Source organism: Sciurus carolinensis, chromosome 3, assembly GCF_902686445.1.
Source record: "Sciurus carolinensis chromosome 3, mSciCar1.2, whole genome shotgun sequence".
Classification (NCBI taxonomy): Eukaryota; Metazoa; Chordata; class Mammalia; order Rodentia; family Sciuridae; genus Sciurus; species Sciurus carolinensis.
The window spans coordinates 150303548-150326469 of record NC_062215.1 but is presented as its reverse complement, the minus strand read 5'-3'; the positions used below and the strand labels follow the sequence as shown (position 1 = coordinate 150326469).

At 35.9% G+C, this 22922-nt stretch overlaps 1 protein-coding gene across 5 annotated transcripts in view; it reads right to left on the bottom strand.

Annotated features, from left to right (window-relative positions):
• Nucleotides 1–22922, bottom strand: part of LOC124981328 (cytochrome P450 20A1) — a 55029-nt gene that overhangs the window by 24852 nt on the left and 7255 nt on the right. For 2 of the 5 annotated variants that reach the window (XM_047547630.1, XM_047547627.1), the window contains exons 2-5: nucleotides 16533–16582; nucleotides 15767–15933; nucleotides 13789–13931; nucleotides 73–240 (exon numbers count right to left, since the gene is read on the bottom strand). In XM_047547630.1, coding sequence (XP_047403586.1) covers nucleotides 73–240; nucleotides 13789–13931; nucleotides 15767–15933; nucleotides 16533–16582 — 528 coding nt within the window. Of the gene's footprint in view, nucleotides 1–72; nucleotides 241–4901; nucleotides 4996–13788; nucleotides 13932–15766; nucleotides 15934–16206; nucleotides 16337–16532; nucleotides 16583–22922 lie in introns of those variants that run through there. The other 3 variants (XM_047547628.1, XM_047547629.1, XM_047547631.1) reach the window with 3 other exon arrangements.

Genomic DNA, 22922 nt, shown 5'->3' with positions numbered 1-22922 from the left:
TGAGAGGCAAAGTCAGCATTCTATCATCCAGTTTGATGAAAACAGTAATTTAAAATTTGTCACTAGACTTACTGTGCCATGATTCTTTTGGAAGCGAATGACTTCCTGGTCATCTTCAAATGTACTACCCATTACTATCTGTGTAACAGACTTCATAGCAAAACCAAGCATATGCTGGCTGAGGGGTACATGCTGGGTCTCTGGGTAGGAGAGCCATTTATCTAATAATTCTTCTGAAAGCTGAAAGAAAACAGAGGGCCACAACAATTTATTCTTTTTCTGGGGGGCAGGTACCAGGAATTGAACTCAGGGGCACTTGACCACTGAGTCACATCCCCAGCCCTGTTTTGTATTTTATTTAGAGACAGAGTCTCACTGAGTTGCTTAGCGCCTGGCTGTTGGTGAGGCTGGCTTTGAACTCGTGATCTTCCCGTTTCAGCGTTCCCAGTGGCTGGGATTATAGATGTGTGCCACTGTGCCCAGCAACAATTTCTTTCACCTCATTAAATCTTAGAAAAATTCAGCAAATAGATTCATTTCATGGCATACACAGTTCAACTCCATAACTAAAGTAAGCATTAGGTATTTCAGACTCTGGCTTTATATATAATCACATTTCAACATCATGTTCAACCTCTGCTAAAGGACAGATGAAAAGCAAAACCAAACCACCACAACAATATAAAGAGAGAAGGTAAATTAAACATTCAAAGACAGAAAAACCCTAAACCTAATGGAAATTGGAGAGACCAAAATCTTAGCATCTACTTAAAAATAGTAGAGGTTTACCAGAATGCTTCTGATATAAATAATCAATAAATATGATTCATGTTTATTGATTCTTTCTATCACAGCTTCAAAACAGGACCCTCTTAAGAGCCCCTCTGTCATTTCTTCATTCACCAAATAACTGGTAGAGTGAAAATAATACATAGTAAAAAGATCACAAACTGTAGTCAGAAATTTTTTTTTTTTGGTACCAGGGATTGAACCCAGGGTACTTAACCCCTGAGCCACACCCACAGCCCTAGAAAAATCTTGATTTTTTTTCTGTCTCTGACACTTAGAAGTAAAGTGGCTTCAGGAAATGTGCTTAACCTAAAGTTTAGATACCTCAACAGTTTAGCTAGGGTGACACCTGCTAACTTGCATGGTTGTTGTGACAGGGATGAATGTAACCATGTCACATAATATAGTAAAGGTTCTGTGAGCTAATATATGGAATGTCTCTACCATGTTAGGAACTCAAGTTAAGTTCCTTTTCCATGTCAACTCTATGAAAGTTTTATTATAAAGGATTAAAATTAAATTTTGTGAGAAATAGAATATTCAAAATGAAAAGTTTTAGCATTATAGAGATTTCTCCTATTTAAAGTAAAACATTTGGACTATAAGACCTATTTCTTGGAAAACAGAAGTACAGGTTAACAGAATTGATTCAGTTATACACATTTTATAAAACATATTTTTTGTAAGTTATAGATGGACTGAATGCCTCTATTTTATTTATTTATTTTTATGTGATACTAAGGATCAAAATCCAGTGCCTCACACACGTTAGGTAAGTCTCTGCTACACCCTCAGACCAGTTAATATACTTTTAAAAGAACTTTCAGAAGTCTGTCTGTAGTTCTAGCTACTATGGAGGCTGACCCAGGAGGATCCCTTAAGTCCAGGAATTCAAGACCAGAATGGGCAACACAGTGAGACGATATCTCAAAAAAGAGATAAAAAGGGCTGGGGTGGTGGTTCAGTGGTAGAGCCTTTGCCTAGCATGTGTGAGGCACTGGGTTCGATTCTCAGCACCATGAATAAATAAATAAAGAAAATAAAGGTCCATCAATAACTAAAAAACAACCCTATGTAAATGTATGATTACACAAATAGTATGTCTTTACTCCATTACAAACAGAGAAACAACATGTATCCCATTTGTTTACAATAAAAATAAAAAAAAAACTAAAAAACAATATATTAAAAAAAAGAGATGAGGGGCTGGGGAGATAGCTCAGTTGGTAGAGTGCTTGACTTGCAAGTACAAGGCCCTGGGTTCGATCCCCAGCACCAAAAAAAAAAAAAAAAAAAAAGAAAAGAAAAAAGAAAAAACAAACAGATTTGAGTGAAGTATGAATAAAACACGAAAATAGTGATTAAAATACAATTAAAAAACCCACAAAATACAATATGGCTATATAACTTAAAGTTACTTTTAGGCTAGAGGTGTAGCTTGGTGGTTGGGCACTTTTCCTGGCATATGCAAGGTCCTGGGTTGGATTCCCAGAAACATACACACATGCATGCATGTGTGCACACACAATTTACTTTCAAGTTACCAACAAAATGATTCCACACACAGTAGTCCCCCCCCAGATCCACAATTTCAGTTAGTCTGAAAATATTAAACAAAAAATGCCAGAAATAAGTAACAAGTTTACAGTGTGCCCTTTTGGGCAGTATGATGAAATCTCACAGTTGTGCTTCGTCCTGCCCAGTATGTAAATTATTCCTTTGTCTAACACATCCATGCTGTACACACTACCTGCCCTGGTCAATTTGTGGATACATCTCTAAAGAAGAAATACAAAAGGTCAACAAATACATAAAAAATGTTCATCATCATTAGCAATTAGGGAAATGCAAGTCAAAACTATACTGAGATTTCATTTCATACCAGTCAGAAGGGCAGTCATCAAGAATACAAACAATAAGAAATGTTAGAGAGGATGTAGAGAAAAGGGGCACTTTTACACTGTTGTGGAACTGTAAATTAGTACAACCACTATGGAAATCAGTATGGAGGTTCTTCAAAAGACTAGGAAAAGAACCACCATAAGACCCAGCAATGCACTCCTTGGTATTTATCCTAAGGAATTAAAGTCATCATACTACAGTGATACATGCATACCCATGTTTATAGCAGCACAATTCACAACAGCCAAACTATGGACTCAGTCTAAGGTGTCTGTCAACAGAAGAATGGAACTTAAAAAAAAAACACAGCATATATACACATTGGAATTTTATTTAGCCATAAAGAATAATGAAGTTATGCCATTTGCAGGAAAATGGAAGAAACTTGAGAACATTATGTTAAGCAAAATAAGCCCAACTCAGAAGGTCAAGGGTCATAGTTTTCTCTCATATGTGGAAGCTAGAAAGGAAAAAAGGAAAAGAGGGGTATGGGAGGATCTCATGAAAATCGAAGGCAAATCAGTAGAAGAAAGGGACTAGGGAAGGGAGGAGGAGAGGAAATGGGGAAATACTGAGGAATGATACTGACCAAGTTATATCGTTTTATTGTGTGCGTGTATGAAAATAAAACAACAAATTCCACCATTACGTACAATTAAAGTGCACAAATAAAAATAAAAATACCTCTCTTAATTTTGTCTTGTGTTACTGATGTACCTTTATATGGCTAAGAATTCTGTCAATCAGATCTAGTGGTTTAACAGTATGGTTAAATGTTTATGTTAGAATATTTACTACCAGCTATAATAATAATCAAGCATAAATCTCATGTTTATGATTATAAACTGTAAAGACTCAACAAATGTATCTATCTAATCATATTAAATAAATATGTATTAAATATTAAATAAATATATAATATACAAATATAAAATAAATACATGTTATTATTATTATTATTATTATTAAATAAATATATAATCACCTACAGACATCTTCAGAACATTAACACTAAAATACTATGCTAGGACTGTGTAGATAGTTCAGAGGTAGAGTACTCAGCTAGCATGCACAAGGCCCTGGGTCTATCCCCAATACTGAACATTAATTAATTAATTAATTAATAGCTAAATGGGGCATGGTGGTGCATGGGGTGGCTGAAGCAGGAGGTTCTCATAAGCCCAAGAACTGGAAACAGATAAGATTTTAGCATATATATATGTGTGTGTACATATATATATATATATATATGTGTGTGTGTACATATATATATATATATATATAATATATTCAGAAAAATACAAATTTCCTTTTTTAAAAAAAGTATTTAGCAGGCTAAGGCTGTAGCTCAGTGGCAGAGCACTTGCCCAGCATGTGTGAGGTACTGGGTTTGATCTTTAGCACTGCATAAAACAAACAAATAAAATAAAGGCATTCTGTCCATCTACAACTAAAAAAAATTAAGAATAATTTTTTAAAAGTGTTTATCAATTTATTTAGTAATTATCACAAAATTATTAGAATTTCAGAGAAGTGATTTTGTGTGTGTGTGTGTGTGTGTGTTCTGCAGGGATCAAATCTGGGGCTTCAAACATGCTAGACAAGTGCTCTACCACTGAGCTACATGCCCAGCAAAGCAGAGCAAGTGATTTTTAATTCCACCTTGCATTAGGATATTATTAACTGCAAGTCTAGAGAATTTTTTTTTTTTTTTGTGGTGCTGGGAATTGAACCCAGGGCCTTGTGCATGCGAGGCAAGCACTCTACCAACTGAGCTATATCCCCAGCCCTAGAGAAATTTTTAAAAAACAAAAACCACCAAACAAAATACATCCTAGGGAAGCAGAACTGGCCTACAGGCTTGTGGATAAGTATAAAGTTCTAGAGACAAGTGACTGGGATCAAGTCCTAATCCTACTACTTTTTTATTAGCTATTCAGCCTTGGACAAGTTACTTAAATATTCTGCGCTTCATTTTCTTCATCTGTAAAAAGTGGGAAACAATACCTACGTGTAAAATTCTTATAAGGCTTAAATGAGTTAATGCAAACTATTAAATCAATTAATTCAATAATTTTGTTTATTAATATTACTGTTATCAATTAAAGCCAATTCCAGATAATAGCTATAAATTCTAAAATCTAAAATTCTAGCCCAGGAGCCACAGGAAAATACAGGACTAAAGTACAGAAGAGAGAAGTTACACTCACAGAAATAAAGTGGAGGTTTATACACAGCCTTGAAGCAAAGACGGTCAGGACTGGAAGGAGTCAGAATTCACAAGACAGAGTCGAGAGGATTAATCATTAGAGGATTTAGTCTGAATGCAGAACTCACATCTAAACAAAAAAAAAAAGAAGAAGAAAAACCCACAAGTTTCACTGTGGCAATATGAAACATACAACTTATTTTAAGGCAGCAATTCTTGTAAACAGTGTTGTTATACCTAGTCTTAAAGAAACCATTGGTTAGCCGGAAGCAGTGGCACACACCTGTACTTAAAGCAGCTAAGGAGGCTGAGGCAGGAGGATCATGAGTCCAAAGTCAGTCTCAGCAACTTAGAACCTAAACCAACTCAGTGAGATCCTGTCTCTAAATAATATATGAAAAAGGGCTGGGGATGTGGCTCAATGGTTAAGCAACCCTGGGTTCAATACCTGGTACAAAAAAAAAAAAAGACATGCTCTGACAGCAGCACTCCTCACTACTTTCTTGCTGATTAATTATTTAATTACTATTTCTGACTAATGCCTATCTTAAGTACCTGGTTTGCACAATAGGGTTGATAACATAAACCTGAGGCAGGTTTCTTGCATACAGACCTGTCTATGCACCAAATCCTGAAAACATGACAGCAGGAAACGTGAAAATTGGGAACTAATTTTCCACCTGGATTAGTCTTTGCTTAAGAAGAGAAAAGGGCAGAATACAAACAAAAAAGAAAGTTTGGAAAATGGAGGCTGTCATAAAAGATAAAGGAAGTGAGAATTATATATTTTGAAGCACAGACGTCAGAATCACTAAGGCTTTCAACAATAATTACTGAAAAGAAAAAGGTACTTCCATCATTGAAAGCAAAGCAAAGAGAAATGAATAAAATTCCCTGGAGATATACAATTAGACACTAAAGTATTTCTTACTGACAAATGTTAGGTGTTCAAATGGAATGAAAAGGAAAATTCTAATTGGTGGATGCTCAGAAAGATGTCCCATAACTACTTCTGGGGAGGACAATGAACAGTGACAGAAACAGCTGTGACCATCAAAGCAGGTAGCATGAGAGATTCATAGAACTCCACAGGTGAGCACAGTGGATATAAAACCCTGGGATACAAAATAGCAATGGTGACAATGAAGCCTGGGACTCTGGGTATATAAGGTCTTGACAGCCCTGAGAATACTGGCTACCAGTTACAAATTGTGAACTGAAAAGGATACAGAATAACCAGCAGTCAACTATAGTTAAAGTTCTTGTCCGGTCTGTTTTTAGATGCAAAACTACAGAGAGGAATGAACTTATGAATTAATGCTTATGGTGAAGTCAGAAAGCCAGCATCAAGCCTTGAATAGAAAACGTTTGAGTTACCAACAGAGAGCCAATAAGGAAAAAAAAATGGCATGAAACATTGACCAAATGTAATTTTTGAAAGCAGAAAGCATAAAGAGTCAATAAAGGTGTCCTTTTAAGAGTTACTAGGTATTTTTAAAACTCAAAAAAAGTTAACAAAGTGTTTATAATGTACAGTCAGAACATTTTTAGGAGGAATAAATAAAGTTAGAGAAGAGGGAAAGGAAAAGAAATGGAAATTGATCATGTGACTATTATCTGCTAAATATTGTTAAGCCCTTTAAATATCATGTTTGCGTTGGTATTATGCCTGAGATTTGCTTTAATGTCATATAAAGAAGATGGGACGTATGGGTATAGATAAAGTAACACTGAATGAAAGTTAATAACTATTAAAATTTGGTGATAAGTACATGAATGGTCATTATACTAGTCTCTGTTTTTGCTTCTTCAAAATTTTCCGATATTGAAAAAAATTATTAATCTATATGATGTGAGTGTAAGTTGGGTGTGTGTGTACATTTCTGAGTGAATGTGGGTTCAATCTCTATACAATATGAACTTCAATGTAACCCTCCAAATGAGACACTAACAACCGCATGAAACAGGAAAACACATTAGCCACGTTGGAAACTTTAAGGAGGTATCATTTCAGAGGAGCAAGAAAAACATAAGCAAGGAAAAATGTTCATAAAACAGAAGAATGTGGAGGGGAGGCAGCCAGCAAATACACAGTAGGAAAAACTACTTCTCATACAAAAGGCAAGGAAAGGTATTTCTTTCTTCTTTTTAATTTTTTTTAAGCATTTTTTTTTTTTTTTCAGTACTGGGGATCAAACTCAGGGCCTTGGGCTTGCAAGGCAAGCACTCTACCAGCTGAGCTATCTCCCCAGCCCTTAATTTTTTTTAAATGTTGATGGACCTTTATTTTATTATGTACATGCAGTGCTGAGAATTGAACCCAGTGCTTCACACATGCTAGGCAAGCGCTCGACCACAGCCACAAACCCAGTTCTGAGGAAAGATATTTCTTGAGGGGTTACTGTGTCCTAGGACCTGTGTTAGGTGTTGTACATAGAATCCTCACAGCAATTTGTAATGTGGATGTTCTTATCCCCAATTTACAGAGGAGAAACAAAAACAAGGGTCAAGTAACACACAAAGATCATGCAGATACCAAAAGATAACAAGGTGAAAAGGCTCTGTACCTGATGTCCAAGCTTAACAGCCTTTCCCTATACAATAATGCTATTTTTCCAAGAGGCTACAATAAATATACAACAATAAAAAGCTTTGTTTCAAGTATACAGACTAGGGAAATTGGAATGAAAATAATCTAAGATGGGAAAGAAAGAGGAGAAAATTGATTACTCTTGCTACGTAAGTATATCCAGATTGTTGTTATGGAAGTTTAGAGAGGGTACATATACTTAGAATATACTTAGCTAAACTGGAGGTTTGAGTAGAATTAGCCAGGCAGGGTTGGAAAAAATGTTTCAGAGAAGAAAATAACAGAATAAACCCATGGAGGTTAACAGAAGAGTCAAAGAATTGAGGAACTTTAAACTGATCAGTATTCAGTCAGGAGTTTCCTAAGAGCCTGCTCTATACCAAGAGTCAAGTATATTAATCAGAATAGTCCCCACTTTCAAGGAGCACAAACTTTGGTGATACACTGAAAGAATTACAAACTGGCAGGGAGGGCGACTCAGTAGTAGAGCACTTGTTGAGCATGCACAAGGCCCTGAGTTCAATCCTGAGCATCACAGACACAGGAAGAATTGTAAGTTGGGAAAAATGATGTGAAGGAAAGGCAGAGTGTCATGATAGCACCTAAAAAGGGATGGTGGGATGATCAGAGATAGCTTTCTTGGGAAAGTGACATTTAAAGTAGGATCTGGCTGGGCACAGTAATCTCTGAGACTCAGGAGGCTAAGGCAGGAGGATCCCAAGTTTGAGGCTGGCCTCAGCAACTTACTGTTACTTTGAGACATTATCTCAAAATAGAAAATGAAAAAAGGGCCAGGATGTAGCTCAGTGGTAAAGTGCCCCTGGGTTCAATCCCCAGTACCAAAAATAAATAAATAAATTAGGGCCTGAAGAATGTGCATGCATTAACTAGATGTGTGGATGATTAGGGAGGGCATTCCAGACCATGGGAACAGCATATACAGAGGCCTTGAGAAAGAGAAAAGGGTATGTCTGAAGAAATAAAAGGGCAAGTATGGCTGGAATATATACACAAAACAAGATGCAGGAAACGAGGCTGGAAAGGTAGGCATGCAAACTATACATCATCTCCAAAACTACATTAAAAATTCTGGAGTTTCCACATAGAACACAGGGAAAACTGAAGATTTTTGAGCTAGGGAATAATAAAATGTATATTTTGAACATATCTATTCTAAAGGTTCTAGACCTAGAATCTACAGACATCAAAGGATCTGTACATAGAATCCAGGAGTCCATGAACTTAGATGAGGGAAAAAATTCTTTTTCTCTAATCTCTTAAATAAAATTTAGCTTTTCCTCAATTGTGATTATAAGCCTTTTGATTTTTTAACCAATACGAATCTCAAAATACTTTCACATTATATTATAGTTATAAAAATCCCAAAATAATTATTTTATGCATCACAACATACTACTTTAACATCATGGAAGTTTTTGGAAGCACTTAAATGTTATTTAATGCATTCACAAAGAAACATATATTATAAGATCACAAGTATATATGTTTTTAAATAACACTTTGATAACTGCATTGGTTTCCTTTGTAGCTATATATTTTAGAATGTTCTCAGGACTGAGGATGCAACTCAATGGTACAGCATTTGCCCAGCATACTAAAAGGCCCTGGGTTCCATGCTCAGCACCAAACAACAACAACAAAAACAAAACAAAACGAACAAACAAAACCAGAAAAAATTATTCTCAGTGAAGTCCAAAGGTTTCACTAAATCACCAGGGGTTCATGTCATAAAAAGAATTCCTGCAGAGAATGGAAAACAGATGGGGAGAGGAAGCTTCAGCAAAAGCGAGGTGCTAAGCAATTCAGTGAGACCCTGTCTCTAAATAAACTACAAAATAGGGCTGGGGATGTGGCTCAGTGGTTGAGTGCCCCTAAGTTCAATCCCTGGTTACCCGCCAAGCCCCCCAAAAAAGAAAGTAGAGGAATAAGAAATCCAGGTAAAAAATTATGGAAATTTAAACTACAGCAGTAGCAGTGCTGATGGAGAGAAGTAGACCAATTTGAAGATAAAAGGAGGTCAAACTGTTATTAGAGATTCTTCTCAAATGTGATTTTCAAAGAATACTAAGTATTATAAAAATGTTTATAATACAATGGTAAATTTAAAATGCAGGGTCAATTCATACACTATTTGCTGATTACACTAAAATTCTATTGTGCAAAGAAAACACTGGAACAATATAAAGTATTTTAAAATGTTAAACATGGTTATCACTGCATAATGAATAGCACAAAAAAATGCTTTTTATCCCTTTGCACTTGTCTAAAATTTAACATATTTTATAAAATAACTACAAGAAAAATAATTTTAAGGTTATTTTGGAAACATGTTAACGAAATGGAAAAAATGTTTATGGTATGTTCTGAAGTAAAAAGTATATAAAATTATGTAGATAGTATGTCTCAATAATATACTAATATATATGTAGTGACATAGTGAAATTATGGGTGACTTCTTTATATGTTAGATTTTCCATGTTTACTACAGTAACCATATTATACTTTTATAAATTACATTCATTAAAGAAGGCACAGATGAATGGGTTAGCTTTGGAAAGAAGAAAGAATTCTTTGGGTTGAGGGAATAGCTTAGTGGTACAGCCCTTGCCAAGCACATATCGGGCTCAGGATTCAATCCCTAGCACTGAGGGGGAAAAAACAGAAGATTCCTTAAGGTTTAGGTTTAAGATCAGAAGAAAGAACAAAGGACTGGGATGGCTAAAGTCTGCTGGTGCAGAATAGGAAACTGGAGGAGGCCACATGTTAGGAGCTCTCATCTCAGATAAGCAGGAGGCAAGGACATCTACGGCAAGCAAAGGGGTTGGTGTGACTGCCAGTACTAGATTAAGGGTTCAGGGTTGGAAGAGTCCTGTGGAGAAACAGAGAACTGTCAGATAACACACTGCTCAGCAAGGATCTTGAGTGACAAAAGTGAAATAGTATGGATTACTATTGTTATTCTCAGACTTTTGTAAATCATTTGTGGAATTTCTTAAAAATGTCAGCCCTTTCCCCCAGTGATTCAGCCTAAGTAGAAACCAAGTAATCTGCATTTTTATTGAGAAACTTTTTTTGTCTTTTATATATATATTTATATAAATATATATATATTTATTTAAGAGCTTTATAGTTATATACAGTAGTTAGGTTCATCCCAATAAACTCATACACACATGGAAATCTATGTCCCCCCTTTTCCCTTCTGTCCCCTTCTCCTCTCCTATTCTCCTTCCTCTGCTCTATTAGACTTCCTTTCACTTGTCTATTAATTTATATTTGATTGGTTCTTTAAGTTATCCTATCCTTCCCTCCCCCTTTTCTTCATTTTACTCTAGCTTCCTCATATGACAGAAAACAATTGACCTTTGAGTTTCTGAGTTTGGCCAATTTCATATAGCATGGTATTCTCCATTTCCATCCATTTATCAGCAAATGCCATAAATTCATTTTATCTTATGGCTGAATGGAACTCCATTGTGGGGTGTGTGTGTGTACTGACAGGCATCTGGGTTGATTTCATAATTTAGTTATGTGAATTGTGTTCCTATAAATATTGATGTGGCTGTATCACTGTAGTATGCCAATTTTATATCTTTTGGAAAAATATCAAGAAGTGTGATAGCTAGGTCATCTGGTGGTTCTATCCTTAGTTTTTTGAGGAATCTCCATACTACTTTCCATAGGGATTGTATTAGTTTGCAGCACCACCAACGATGTACAAGTTTTCCTTCCCCCCACCATCCTTGTCAGCATTTATTGCTTTTATTCTTGATCACTGCCATTTTGACTGAACTGAGATGAAATCTTAGTGTAATTTTGATTTGCATTTCCCTGATTGCTAGAGATGTTGAACATTTTTTCACATATTTGTTGGGATTTGTGTTTCTTCTTTTAGTTCTTTTATTGTCCATTTATTGATTGGGTTTTTTGTTTGTTTGTTTTGGTATTTTTTTTTAGTTCTTTGTATATTTTGGATATTACTCCTCTGTTGGAGGAGGAGTTAGTCAAGATTTTCTCCCATTCTGTAGGTTCTCTCTTCATACTCTTAATTGTTTCCTTTGCTGTGCAGAAACTTTTTAGTTTGATAGCATCCACTCATTGATTCCTGGTTTTATTTCTTGTGCATTGGGGGTATTGTTAAGGAAGTCAGTGCCAGCACCTATATCACTGAGTTTTGATGCTATGATTTAAATCTAGCACTTGTGAAGTTTCTGGTTTAATTCCTATGTCTTTGATCCATTTCAATTTGAGCTTTGTGCAGCATGAGAGATAGAGGTATAATTTCATTCTACATACACCTATCCAGTTTTCCCAAAACCATTTGTTAAAAACGCATCATTTCTCCAAAATATATTTTTGGCACCTGTGTCAAATATCAGATGGCTGTAGGTATGTGGATTTGTCTCTGTGTCTTTTGTTCTCTTCCACTGGTCTTTATGTCTATTTTGATGCCAGTACCATGCTGTTTTTGTTACTACAGCTCTGCATTATCATTAGATCAGGTATTGTGATGCTGCCTGCTTTAATTTTCTTGCTTAAAGATTTGACTATTCTGGGTCTCTTATTCTTCCAAATGAATTTAAGAATTGTTTTGTTCTAATTGTGTGAAGAATGTCATTGGTATTTTGATAGGGACTGCTTTAAATTTGTACATTGCTTTTTGTAGTATGGGCATTTTGACAACATTGATTTTACCTATCTAAGAACATTGGATGTCTTTCCATCTTTGAAGATCTTCTTCAACTTCTTTATTCAGTGTTCTGTAATTTTCATTGTAGAGCTCTTTTACATTCTTGGTTAGATTAATTCCCAAGTATTCCTTTCTCTCTCTCTCTCTCTCTTTTTATTTTTTTGAGGTTATTGTGAATGGGATGGTTTTCCTGATTTATTTCTCAGCTGAATCACTGTTGAAGTATAGGAAAACTATTGATTTATTTGTGTTGATCTTGTGTCTTTCTACTTTGCTAAACTATTTATAAGCTTTAGAAGTCTCCTGGTAGAATTTTATAGATCTTCTAGACATAGATCATATTCTTTGCAAACAGAGATAGTTTGACTTCTTTTCCTATTTGTATCTCCTTGGTTTCCTTTTCTTGCCTTATCACTCTGGCTAGTGCTTCAAGGACTACATTGAATAGGAGTGGTAAGAGTGGACAGCCTTGTCTTACTCCTTATCTTAGAGAAAATGCTTTTAGTTTTTCTCTTTTTAGTCTGATGTTGGCTTTGTATTTGTCATAAATGGCCTTTATGATGTTGAGGTAAGTTCCTGTGATCCTCTGGATTTCACAAGGTTCTGTGGTGATATGTCCTTTTTAATCTCTGACTTGCTGATTTGTATCTCCTTACTCTGTCTTTAGGTTAGTTTGGCTAAGGTTTTGTCAATCTTATTTATCTTTTCAAAGATCCAACTCTTTGTTACATTGATGCTGTGTATTGTTTTCTTATTCTCAGTTTCATTGATTTTGGCTCTGATTTTAATTATTTCCTGTCTTCTACTGGTTTGGGGGTTATTCTTCTTTTTCTAAGGCCTTAAGATAGAACCTAAGCTTATTTATATGGGAATCTTTTTTTTTTTTTTTTTTTTTTTGGGGTGCTGGGGATTGAACCCAGGGCCTTGTGCTTACAAGGCAAGCACGCTACTGACTGAGCTATCTCCCCAGCCCCCTTATTTTTTAATGTAGGCACTCAGTGCTTATAATTTTTCTATTTAGAACAGTTTTCACACTGTCCCAGAAATTTTGATATGTTGTCTCTTTGTTCTTTTCTGAGAATTTCTTGATTTCTAATCTCATTTCCTTGATCCATTCTTCATTTAAGAGAGTAATGTTCAATCTCCATGTGTTTATGTGGTTTCTGTTATTTTTCTTGCTTATGATTTCTAGTTTTGTTTCATTATGATCTATTAGGACATGAGATTATACTGATTTTTTTATATTTGCTAACCTTAAAAGGGACTGTTTTAAGTGAGCTCAGATCATGTTTTAGCAAATACTGGCTTAAGAATCCAGTCTAAAAACAATGGAAAAATAGATAAAACTTCCAGTCTCTCTGTTCTCATCATTCTTACTTACACACTGAATCTAGATGTTCAAATGTTTGTTTGGTTTTCTTTTGTGGGCATGTGTTTTTGTTGGTTTTGTTTTAAAATCTCAGGAGAATAAAAATCAGTTTAGAAAAAGAGGTGGAAAAAGAGTGCAAAGTTAGGGCACACCAACAGTTTAAAAATACACTATTCTCTACATTGCAGAACATCAGACCAAACTATAGAGCACCTTACCTTCAGTAGGAGAGCAAAATTACTCTGCAGAGAATTAGTCACACCATTTTCATACAATTTTTTCCTCATGAGGTTTTCACTTCCACTCTCATTGCCAGATTGGTACTTCAATAATGACTTTAGCATGGTTTCAAAAGGGTCCACTGAAACAGACAAACTATTTCTAAATAAAAATAATCACTCAAAACAAACAAATACACAAAAAAACAACTCAACAAATACCTCTAGTGAAAAAATAAAGAGGCAGGAAAGTAAGAGATGATAAGCTAGAGCACAACAATCTTTTCACACTCTGTACAGTCTCTTCTAAATGTGAACAGTTTGAGATTCAACTGGCTAATCAGTTTCCCAAAAACATGTATGACCCTTATCTTCTGTTATAAAATGCTACCTTTATCCTTCATACTTGATTTGTCTTATGAATTACCTCCTCTATTCCATCAATCTGTCTAATCCTATCACAGAACAAGATTCTTTAAATTAATATAGCTTTACAATATACTATACTATTTGAAGGTACAAGGTTTTTCTTTATTAATATATTTTTCAGGTTTTTCCTAGCTGTTCCTGTAAATTTATACTTCCAGATGTACCCAGGAACTCCCCACCCCAGTACAAGGGATTAAATTTGGAATAAATTTTTCCACATTTTTATTGGTGCATTATAATTCTACATAATGGTGGAATTCATTGCAATATATTTTTACATGTACATAGTATAATAATTTAGTCAATATCATTCCACGGTATTTTCTCTTTTCTTCCTCTCCTCCCTCCCCCTAGTGCTTTTCCTCTACTCTATTAATCTCCCTTCAGTTTCCTAAGATCCCCCACAACCTTTCTTTTCCTTTTGTCCTCTCTAGCTTCCACATATGAGAGAAAACATATAACCTATGACTTTCTGAGTTTGGCTTATTTTATTTAATGTTTTCAAGTTCCATCTATTTTCAAAAAAATGCCATAATATCATTCTTCTTTATGGCTCCACTGTGTAGAAACACTACATTTTTTTTATCCATTCATCCATTGATAGACACCTTAGGCAGGTTCCATAGTTGGGCTCTTATAAATTGTGCTCCTATAAACATTGTTGTGCATATGTCTCTATAGTATGCTGACTTTAATTCTTTAGGATGAATATCAAGGAGTAGTTTTGCTGAATCATATGGTGGTTCCATTCCTAGTCTGTTGAGGGACCTTCATACTGATTTCCATAGTGATTGTGCTAATTTACAATCCCACCAACAGCATAAAACTGTTCCTTTTTCTCCACATCCTGTCTAGCATTTCTTATTGGGTTTTTTTTTTTTTTTTTTTTTTTTGGTGCTGGGGATTGAACCCAGGCCCTTAAGCATGTGAGGCAAGCAATCTACCAACTGAGCTATATCCCCAGTCCTACTGTTTGTATTCTTGATGACTGCCATTATGATTGGCATAAGATGCCAATAGTTTTGCTAATGATGAACATTTTTTTGTATATTTGTTGGCCATTTGTATTTCTTCATTTAAGAAGTGTTTGTTTAGTTTATTTGCCCATTTATTCCTTGGGTTATTTATTTTTTTGGTGTTAAGTTTTTTGAGTTCTTCACATATTCTGGATTTTAATCCTTAGTAAGAAGAGTAGCTAGCAAAGATTTTCTCCTATTCTGTCGGTTTTCTTTTCACATTCTAAATGATTTATTTTGCTGTGCAAAACCTTTTTAACTTGATGCCATCCCATTTATTATTTCTTGGCATTATTTTCTGAAACCCTAAAAGATCCTTCCATAATTCGCATTTTATTATGCATACTTATAAAGTAAAAAACTATCCTTTTACAACACTGAGTTTTAAGTGTGTAATAAAGACTTCAGCACAATGCCTGGACACAATATAAAGTACTGACTAAATAATATCTAATCCTCATAAGAATAATGTATAGTTTTTATAAAGATTTATTCTTAAAAGATAAGAATCAACTAATAGAAATTTAACTTACATGTCTTATTGGGGTTGATATGCTGCTTCAGTACATCAACAGTGCCCAAACTAACCACAAGACGCCTGCCAAACCAGAAAGAAACCACAGGCCCATGTCTCTCATGCAAACCAACCAGGAACTCGTGCAAACTTCCACTGTTCATTATGTCTGGAAGATTACCATCTCTAATAAAAGAGTAAATTTTAACAAAATAATTAATTTAACCTGGAAAAAAAATCAGGAAAACCATACTTGACTCTGAATTAACTATGTAAACAGATGAAGTTATGTTTATGAAATTCAAATTACTATAAAATCTAAAACTCAATTACATTTGCCCTCTTGTTATGTTTCTATAGCTATATTTAGGTATGGATTTGTATGAGAGATTACACTACAATGCAAATAAGAAAGCTACATAAGGAACATTCTGGAGAACTATCCAACTTCTGCAGCACCTCATTCTGAGATAGCAGTGGACATCTCGATAGGCTGATGAAATCATCAGATCACTTATGGCAATTTTTTTCTTCTTTCCTTCTATCTTAATTCTGTCCTTCTACTGTCAGCTTTTTCTGGCAAGAAGAAATGAAAGCAATTAATGATTCCAATTTACCAAGCCCTCCTTTCAAGCTCTTAATAAAGTTTAGGTGGTATGTCCACAGGTAAATTTAAAGTAAACAAAGAAAGCAAATAAGATGAATTATTTAAAAATATGGTTTACTCTTGATACCAAAAATAAGTTGATTCTACTTGATTCCAAAAAAAAAAAATAATTACTTACTTTTCTTCAGTTGGAGTAATCCCTGGAATTCCTGCAGCTTGTCTGGAAGCCTTAAGGAAAAAAAAAAAAAAGTTTAGTATAAAAAGTATCACATATCCCACAGGTCAGATGTGTTTTATCAAGACATGTACAGGGCCTTAAGAAGTAGCTTTCCAGTTCAGTTGACTATAAGAAATTATTTCTACATTAAAATATATACTTTTTATGTTTTTGTTTATAGTTGTAGGTGGACATAATACCTTTTATTTTATTTTTATGTGGTGCTGAGGATAGAACCCAGGGCCTCATGCATGCTAGGCTAGCGCTTTACCACTGAGCCACAACCCCAGCCTCAAAATATTTTTAAAATGGCTTCTTTGCATAGAACAGAATTACCTTAATATTCTTCCCTGTACCAATTAAACTAAGTTATTCAAGGAATATCTATTCTTTATCAATTAATGCATACCAAGTACATTTTTGTTCTAAGCATTGTCCCAGCTAGCTTGACTTAAAGAAACAATCAAGCTGGGCTTGGTGGTATATGCCTGCAATTCTGGTGACTTGGGAGGCTGAGGCAGGAGGATCACAAGTTCAAAGCCAGCCTCAGCAACTTAAGCGAGGTCTTAAACAACTTAGTAGGACTCTATCTCAAAATAAAGAATAAAACGGGCTAAGGATATAGCTCAGTGGTTAAGCACTAGTAGGAAAAAAAAATCAAAGTTCATGCTTAAAATAACTGCATCTCAGAAATTACCATACTCCTTCTAATCAAAGAGTTGACCAAAATACAATGATTTCTATAGACCAAATGTCTATGTCCTCAAAATTCATATGTTGAGTTCTAATTCCCAAAGTGATGGAATTATTAGGTGGTCCTGTAGCCAGGAGGGCAAAGCTCAAGCCAACAGAACCATTGCCCTGGTTAAGTTGGAAAGGAGTTTGTTTGCCCAGTCCACCACATGAGGATACAGCAAGAATGAATATTCCAATGAACCAAGAAAAGATGCCTCACCAAAAACTGATTTTCCAGTCCCCAGAAGGGGGAGAAATAAATTTCTGTTGTTTATAAGCCACTCAGTTTATATAATTATAACAGGAGTCCAAGAAGATTAAGACAAGGATATTCTTCCTTTGCTTTAGTGTAGTCACTGCCAGTGCCATACAGTCAGCAAGGTGTCTGGTATAAAACTATATTAAGTGATAAGAGAATTCACAGTAAACTGTTATGGTAACATCCTTTAAAGAAAGAATTTGGGGAGAGTTTGGGAATTTTGTGGATTTTTTTTACAATTTTCTACTGGGTTTATGGTTACTAGATCTGGGGGTCAGTTATTTTAAATTTTATAATAAGTACATGTGGGGTTGGGGTTGAAGCTCAATGGTAGAGCACTTGCCTGGTGTGTGTGAGGCTTTGGGTTTGATCCTCAGCACCACATATAAATAAATAAAATAAAGGTCCATTGACAACTAAAAAATAGTTTTTTAAAAATAAGTATGTTATTTATAAAACATTTTACAGAAGAGTTCTTAAATAAAATATTCAACTTAAGAATTGATTCTGAATTTTGTCAATGATATTGACTAGCACCAATAGAATTTTATCTATTTGGCATTCTGCCTTTTTTCTATTTGACATATATATAAAGAAATATTTATGCACTTATTTGGACACTTCATCATATTGCCAGAATTCTTCTGTTTTTGTTTTTGTTTGTAGTGCTGGGGATTAAACCCAGGCTTTGGGCATGCTAGGCAAGCACTCTACCCACTGAGCTATATCTCTGACCCCAAAATTGTTTAATTATTTTCCTATAAAATTACTGTAAAATATCTGGCTTATTTATTTTCATAGCAGCACTATGAAAATCTTCATATAACTTTACATTTTTACTCATTTCCCCAACTTTTGGGGTATGTGTCCCCAAAATAGAAATTACAGGTTGATGATACTAACTAAAGAGCTTTACAGTTTTTGCTAAATACTATGAGATTGATATTAGGCAATAGTTTGTATAACTTGCATTTAAGAGATGACAATGTAAAATTTTGTCTTATATACATCGTCAAGTTTAAAGTTACAATGGGAAAATGAAGGTGCGATCCCATATTAAACACAAAACAAAAAGAAAGAGCTGAGCACCATGAAACCTGCCTATAGTTCCAGTTACCCAGAGGTTGAGGCAGATGATCGTTTGAGCCCAGAAGTTCCAGGCCAGCCTGGGCAACATAGAGATAATACAGCTTAAAAAAAAAAAAAAATCACTGGTATAAAAAATTCTAACTTTTATTTTCTAGGCTAAAATTATTAACAAGTTTCCCAATGTCTCTTTTAACTTAGGGAACTGACAACATTCACCTATTATTTCTTCCTTCTGAAATCCCAGGAAAAATGAAAGTAAAGAAATAAGAAAAGAGGAAATTAGAATAAAGAGAACAGAAAACAGTAGGTGAACAATTTAACCAATTTCTCTTAAGTGTTAAGCTGTCAGAGGAATGATTAACTGACACAGTTGAGAGTCCTCTTCTGGGAGGGTGGGCCTGCAGAGGATTTCCACAAGAAGCAGTTACATTTGTACTCTATGAAGAAGAAAGGCAGGATAAGATAAAGTAAGTGACAAGACTCGAATCATTGAAGTCTGCTTACAGATCTTTCGGAGCCCTTAGATGGCCTCCTCCATCTCCGTGATTACCTCTCCTTCTGGAAGCTGACTGAGATTCCAGATCAGGAATAACGGGTCGAGGTGCTAACATCTATAAGTCTAAGGAAACATTATTTCCAAAGTACAATTCTATAGTAAGTTGAACTGTTATTCAAGGGTGAAGATAGAACAGAGATTTTTCAAACAGCAGGGTGACTTAAAATTTATTTTCCATGCATACTCTTGGGACACTATTGGAAAATGATGTACTACAGCAAATAAAGGAAGAGGGAGAAAAAAAAAAAAAAAAAAAAACAAAGAGAACCATGTAGCATCTAGGAAATAGAGTAGCCAACACAGGTGAAAAGATTCCCCGAAAAGACATTGAAAGGACAAGAGGTATTGCAGCAGGCTGAGATGGTAAACAGTACTGGCAGGAGAAGAATGATGGAGGACTCCAGAAATGATGTCTTCCTGGGGGCAAGACAGAACTAATGTGTTTGAATAGCTGGACGATTTCACTGAGTGGTATTATGACAGATCAATATTTGATCAGTCTACCAATAAGCCGGAAAGAAAAAAGCCCTTACACTGTGCAAATAAATACAACCCTTCCCCTAAACCTGGCTTCCATTGCTCCATCAAGCTTGAAGAGGGAGTCTTGGAGTCTGTTGCTCTGGATATGACAGTTCATTCACTAACTTCAACACTTCATAACAGAAATGAAGGGTGAGCCCCAGAATTCCAGGTAAAATGCTCTTCTACCCTTTTTTTTAAAAAAAATTCTTAAGATGTTGATTGACCTTTATTTTATTTATTTATTTATATGTGGTGCTCAGAATTGAACCCAGTGCCTCACACATGCTAGTCAAACGCTCTACCACTGAGCCACAACCCCAGCCCTGCTTCTACCCTTTACTCTAGCTACATTTCTAGATTACCTAACATAATGAGGAGTATCCCAAACTGGCATGCAACTGGAAAGAACCTGCAAAACTTTAATCTCCTGCATAATCATTGTTTCACCACTATTACAGGCCTTGAGACCATCCAGAATAATGTGATTATGACCTTCTTTCTTACATTAGATGACATAAGAAGCCAGGGACTACCATTTTCCTCATCCCCTAGATCTGCCAGGAGTTCCTGGACCCTGGCTTTTACAACTCTGTGGAACTGGCTCATTAAAACCCTAATCTGGAGTTTTTCAAGATGGTGGAACAGAGGAGGTCATGTTCCTGGCTGTTCCGTGGTATGAAACCAAGAAAGCAGATGGGCAGCTTCTCTCTGCAGGATGGGTGAACAAAAAAAAAAAAAAAAAAAAAAAAGAGTGGGGGTGTTTCCTGGAATTTAAAACTGGACATTCAAAGCCTTCTGGGCACATAAGAGGTTGGATATAATAAAATAAGGAGGAAATCCCCAGTTGCACAGCTGCTGCCTTGGCTGGGCCAGAAGAACCAGAGGGGTTCCTCCATGAGCATAGTACAGGGAAAAGGGAGTTAAAGGAACCTGGATTTTCAGGAGGACCAAGGCATGTTGGAGTACAGAGCATTCAGAGACCAAGGACACTGCCCAACAAACCTGAAAGATGTGCTGCACAATATCCATGTGTGGGGAAAGAGGCTGTTATGGGCCAGGCTACATGAGCAATGAGCCAACAGACTCCATTTTGCCCTTAGACACCATTCACGTAAGAAATGCTTCTTCCATGGGAGCACCCCACCTCCGTGCAATTCTTGTACAATGTAAAATTGTTCTATTTTGGTTCCCATTTTTCTTAGACAATGTGTTCTATCAGAAAATGATTGTCTAGATCTTAGTAACCATTCTTTAATTGTAGCAACAGTCACTTATGATCAATGTACTGACATGCTTTACTTATGGTATAAAGGTGTACTCTAACCCTTGGAGGGGGTCAAAGGGTGTAGACTTGTAGCCTGCCCCTCCGGACCACCAGCTAGTGAATAAAGATGGTCCATCCCCTGCTTTAAGGTCTAATCGGTGATTTATTGTGATCTTGCCATAACAATGCTGCCATCTCTCCAGATTGTGTGTGGAGGACAAAGGAAGGAACAATTTTGCAGGTGTGGCAGGAAGGCTGGCAGCTGAGGAAGCTGATTCCTGGCAAACCTGAGTTTGACCCAAAATATAGGCCCAGTAAACACACACTGCACGACACAGAGTGTGCTTAAGTGAGCAGGAGAAAATCCAAATGTGGAGAGAGGTTTACACAGGGACAACTGGTCACGGAAACCCACCTGGATCTATTCCTTCCCCTCCAATCTGACTGCTTGCAGGACATTCTGGGAGAGATGCACCTGGTAGGGAACTTTGAAGGACAGGGGCAAAATTGTTTGGAGACTGAACCTGAGACCCAGGAAACATAGGGTCTGCAAGTGACTAAGAATTGGCTGCCTTACCACATGGGTGGAACCCAGGGGAGATCCCTGGGGTAGTCTTCCAGTGTGAACCAGCAAGTACTGGGCACTGGAGTTGCTCTGATTTAAAATCTCCAGATCAACTGGCATTTAGTGAAGAGCCTGGAACCTATCTAAGCCTAAACCCTGCCTCAAGGAGCTCTGCCTTCAGGATTACCTCTCACTCCAGCAATCCAGGGGGTGCAGCATCGTGCTGCAGAAGAACTCACCTAGAACTGTGGAGAAGAGAAGCTGAGAATGTTTTGAACTCCAATGGAAAGAATTCTTTAACTTTTCATCAGGATTTTTTTCTTTTCTTTTTTTAATTCTTTATCTGTTTAATTATGACCTTGATGGTAGATGGACATTTATACATTTTCATATTTTCTAGCATTTTTTAAAAAATATTTTTTAGTCTTCAATGATTTTTATTTTATTTATTTATATGCAGTGCTGAGAATCAAACCCAGTTCCTCACACATGTGAGGTAAGGGCTCTACCACTGAGCTATAATCCCAGCCTCCTATTTCTAACATTTTTGAAGCCAGTTATTTTTCATGGATTACTTTTTTGTGAACTAGGATATTTGATTAGTATAGTTTTGTTTTGTTATATATATATTTTTAATATTCACCTTATATATGTATTTTTTCTCCTGCCTATTTCTCTTCTTTTTTTCCACTAACAGCCAATTTCTATTGTTCTCACTTTCACTCTTCCTTTTATCTTTTACTTCTGTCTTCTATCCTCCTCCCTCATAATCATCACATCCTGTATCACTTCTGCTCTCTCCCTGTCCACTATCTGAAACTGTAAATGCTTTTACAAACTTGCTGTTTTTATTGTAGGCAATAACTCATGATATAATTTCTGTTTACTGTGATAATCAACACTGTAGATGTCATAGTAGCAACTATTCAGTTTAGTGCTGTATATTGTTTGCACTGGTTGTTGTTATTATTTGTCTCTGCCTAAACAGTGATGTACTGGAAAACTTCATGGACACTATAAGTCTACAGGGTAGAAACTCTACTGCCTCAGATCCATATTGTTAGATGGGAAGACACACAAACAACATGAAAAAGCAATGGAACAAATCACCCCAAACAAACCAAGATACTTCAATAACAGAATTCATCAACACCACAGAGGAAGAAATGTCAGAGAAGTTTAGAATGTACATAGTTAAACATAGTAAAGGGTAGGATAAGGAATGAAATCAGAGAGAAAATACAGGAAATAGAAGATCACTTCACTAAAGAAGCAGAGATTCTGGGGCTGGGGTTGTAGCTCAGTGGTGGAGTGCTTTCCTAGTATGTGTGAGGCACTGGGTTTCATCCTCAGCACCACAT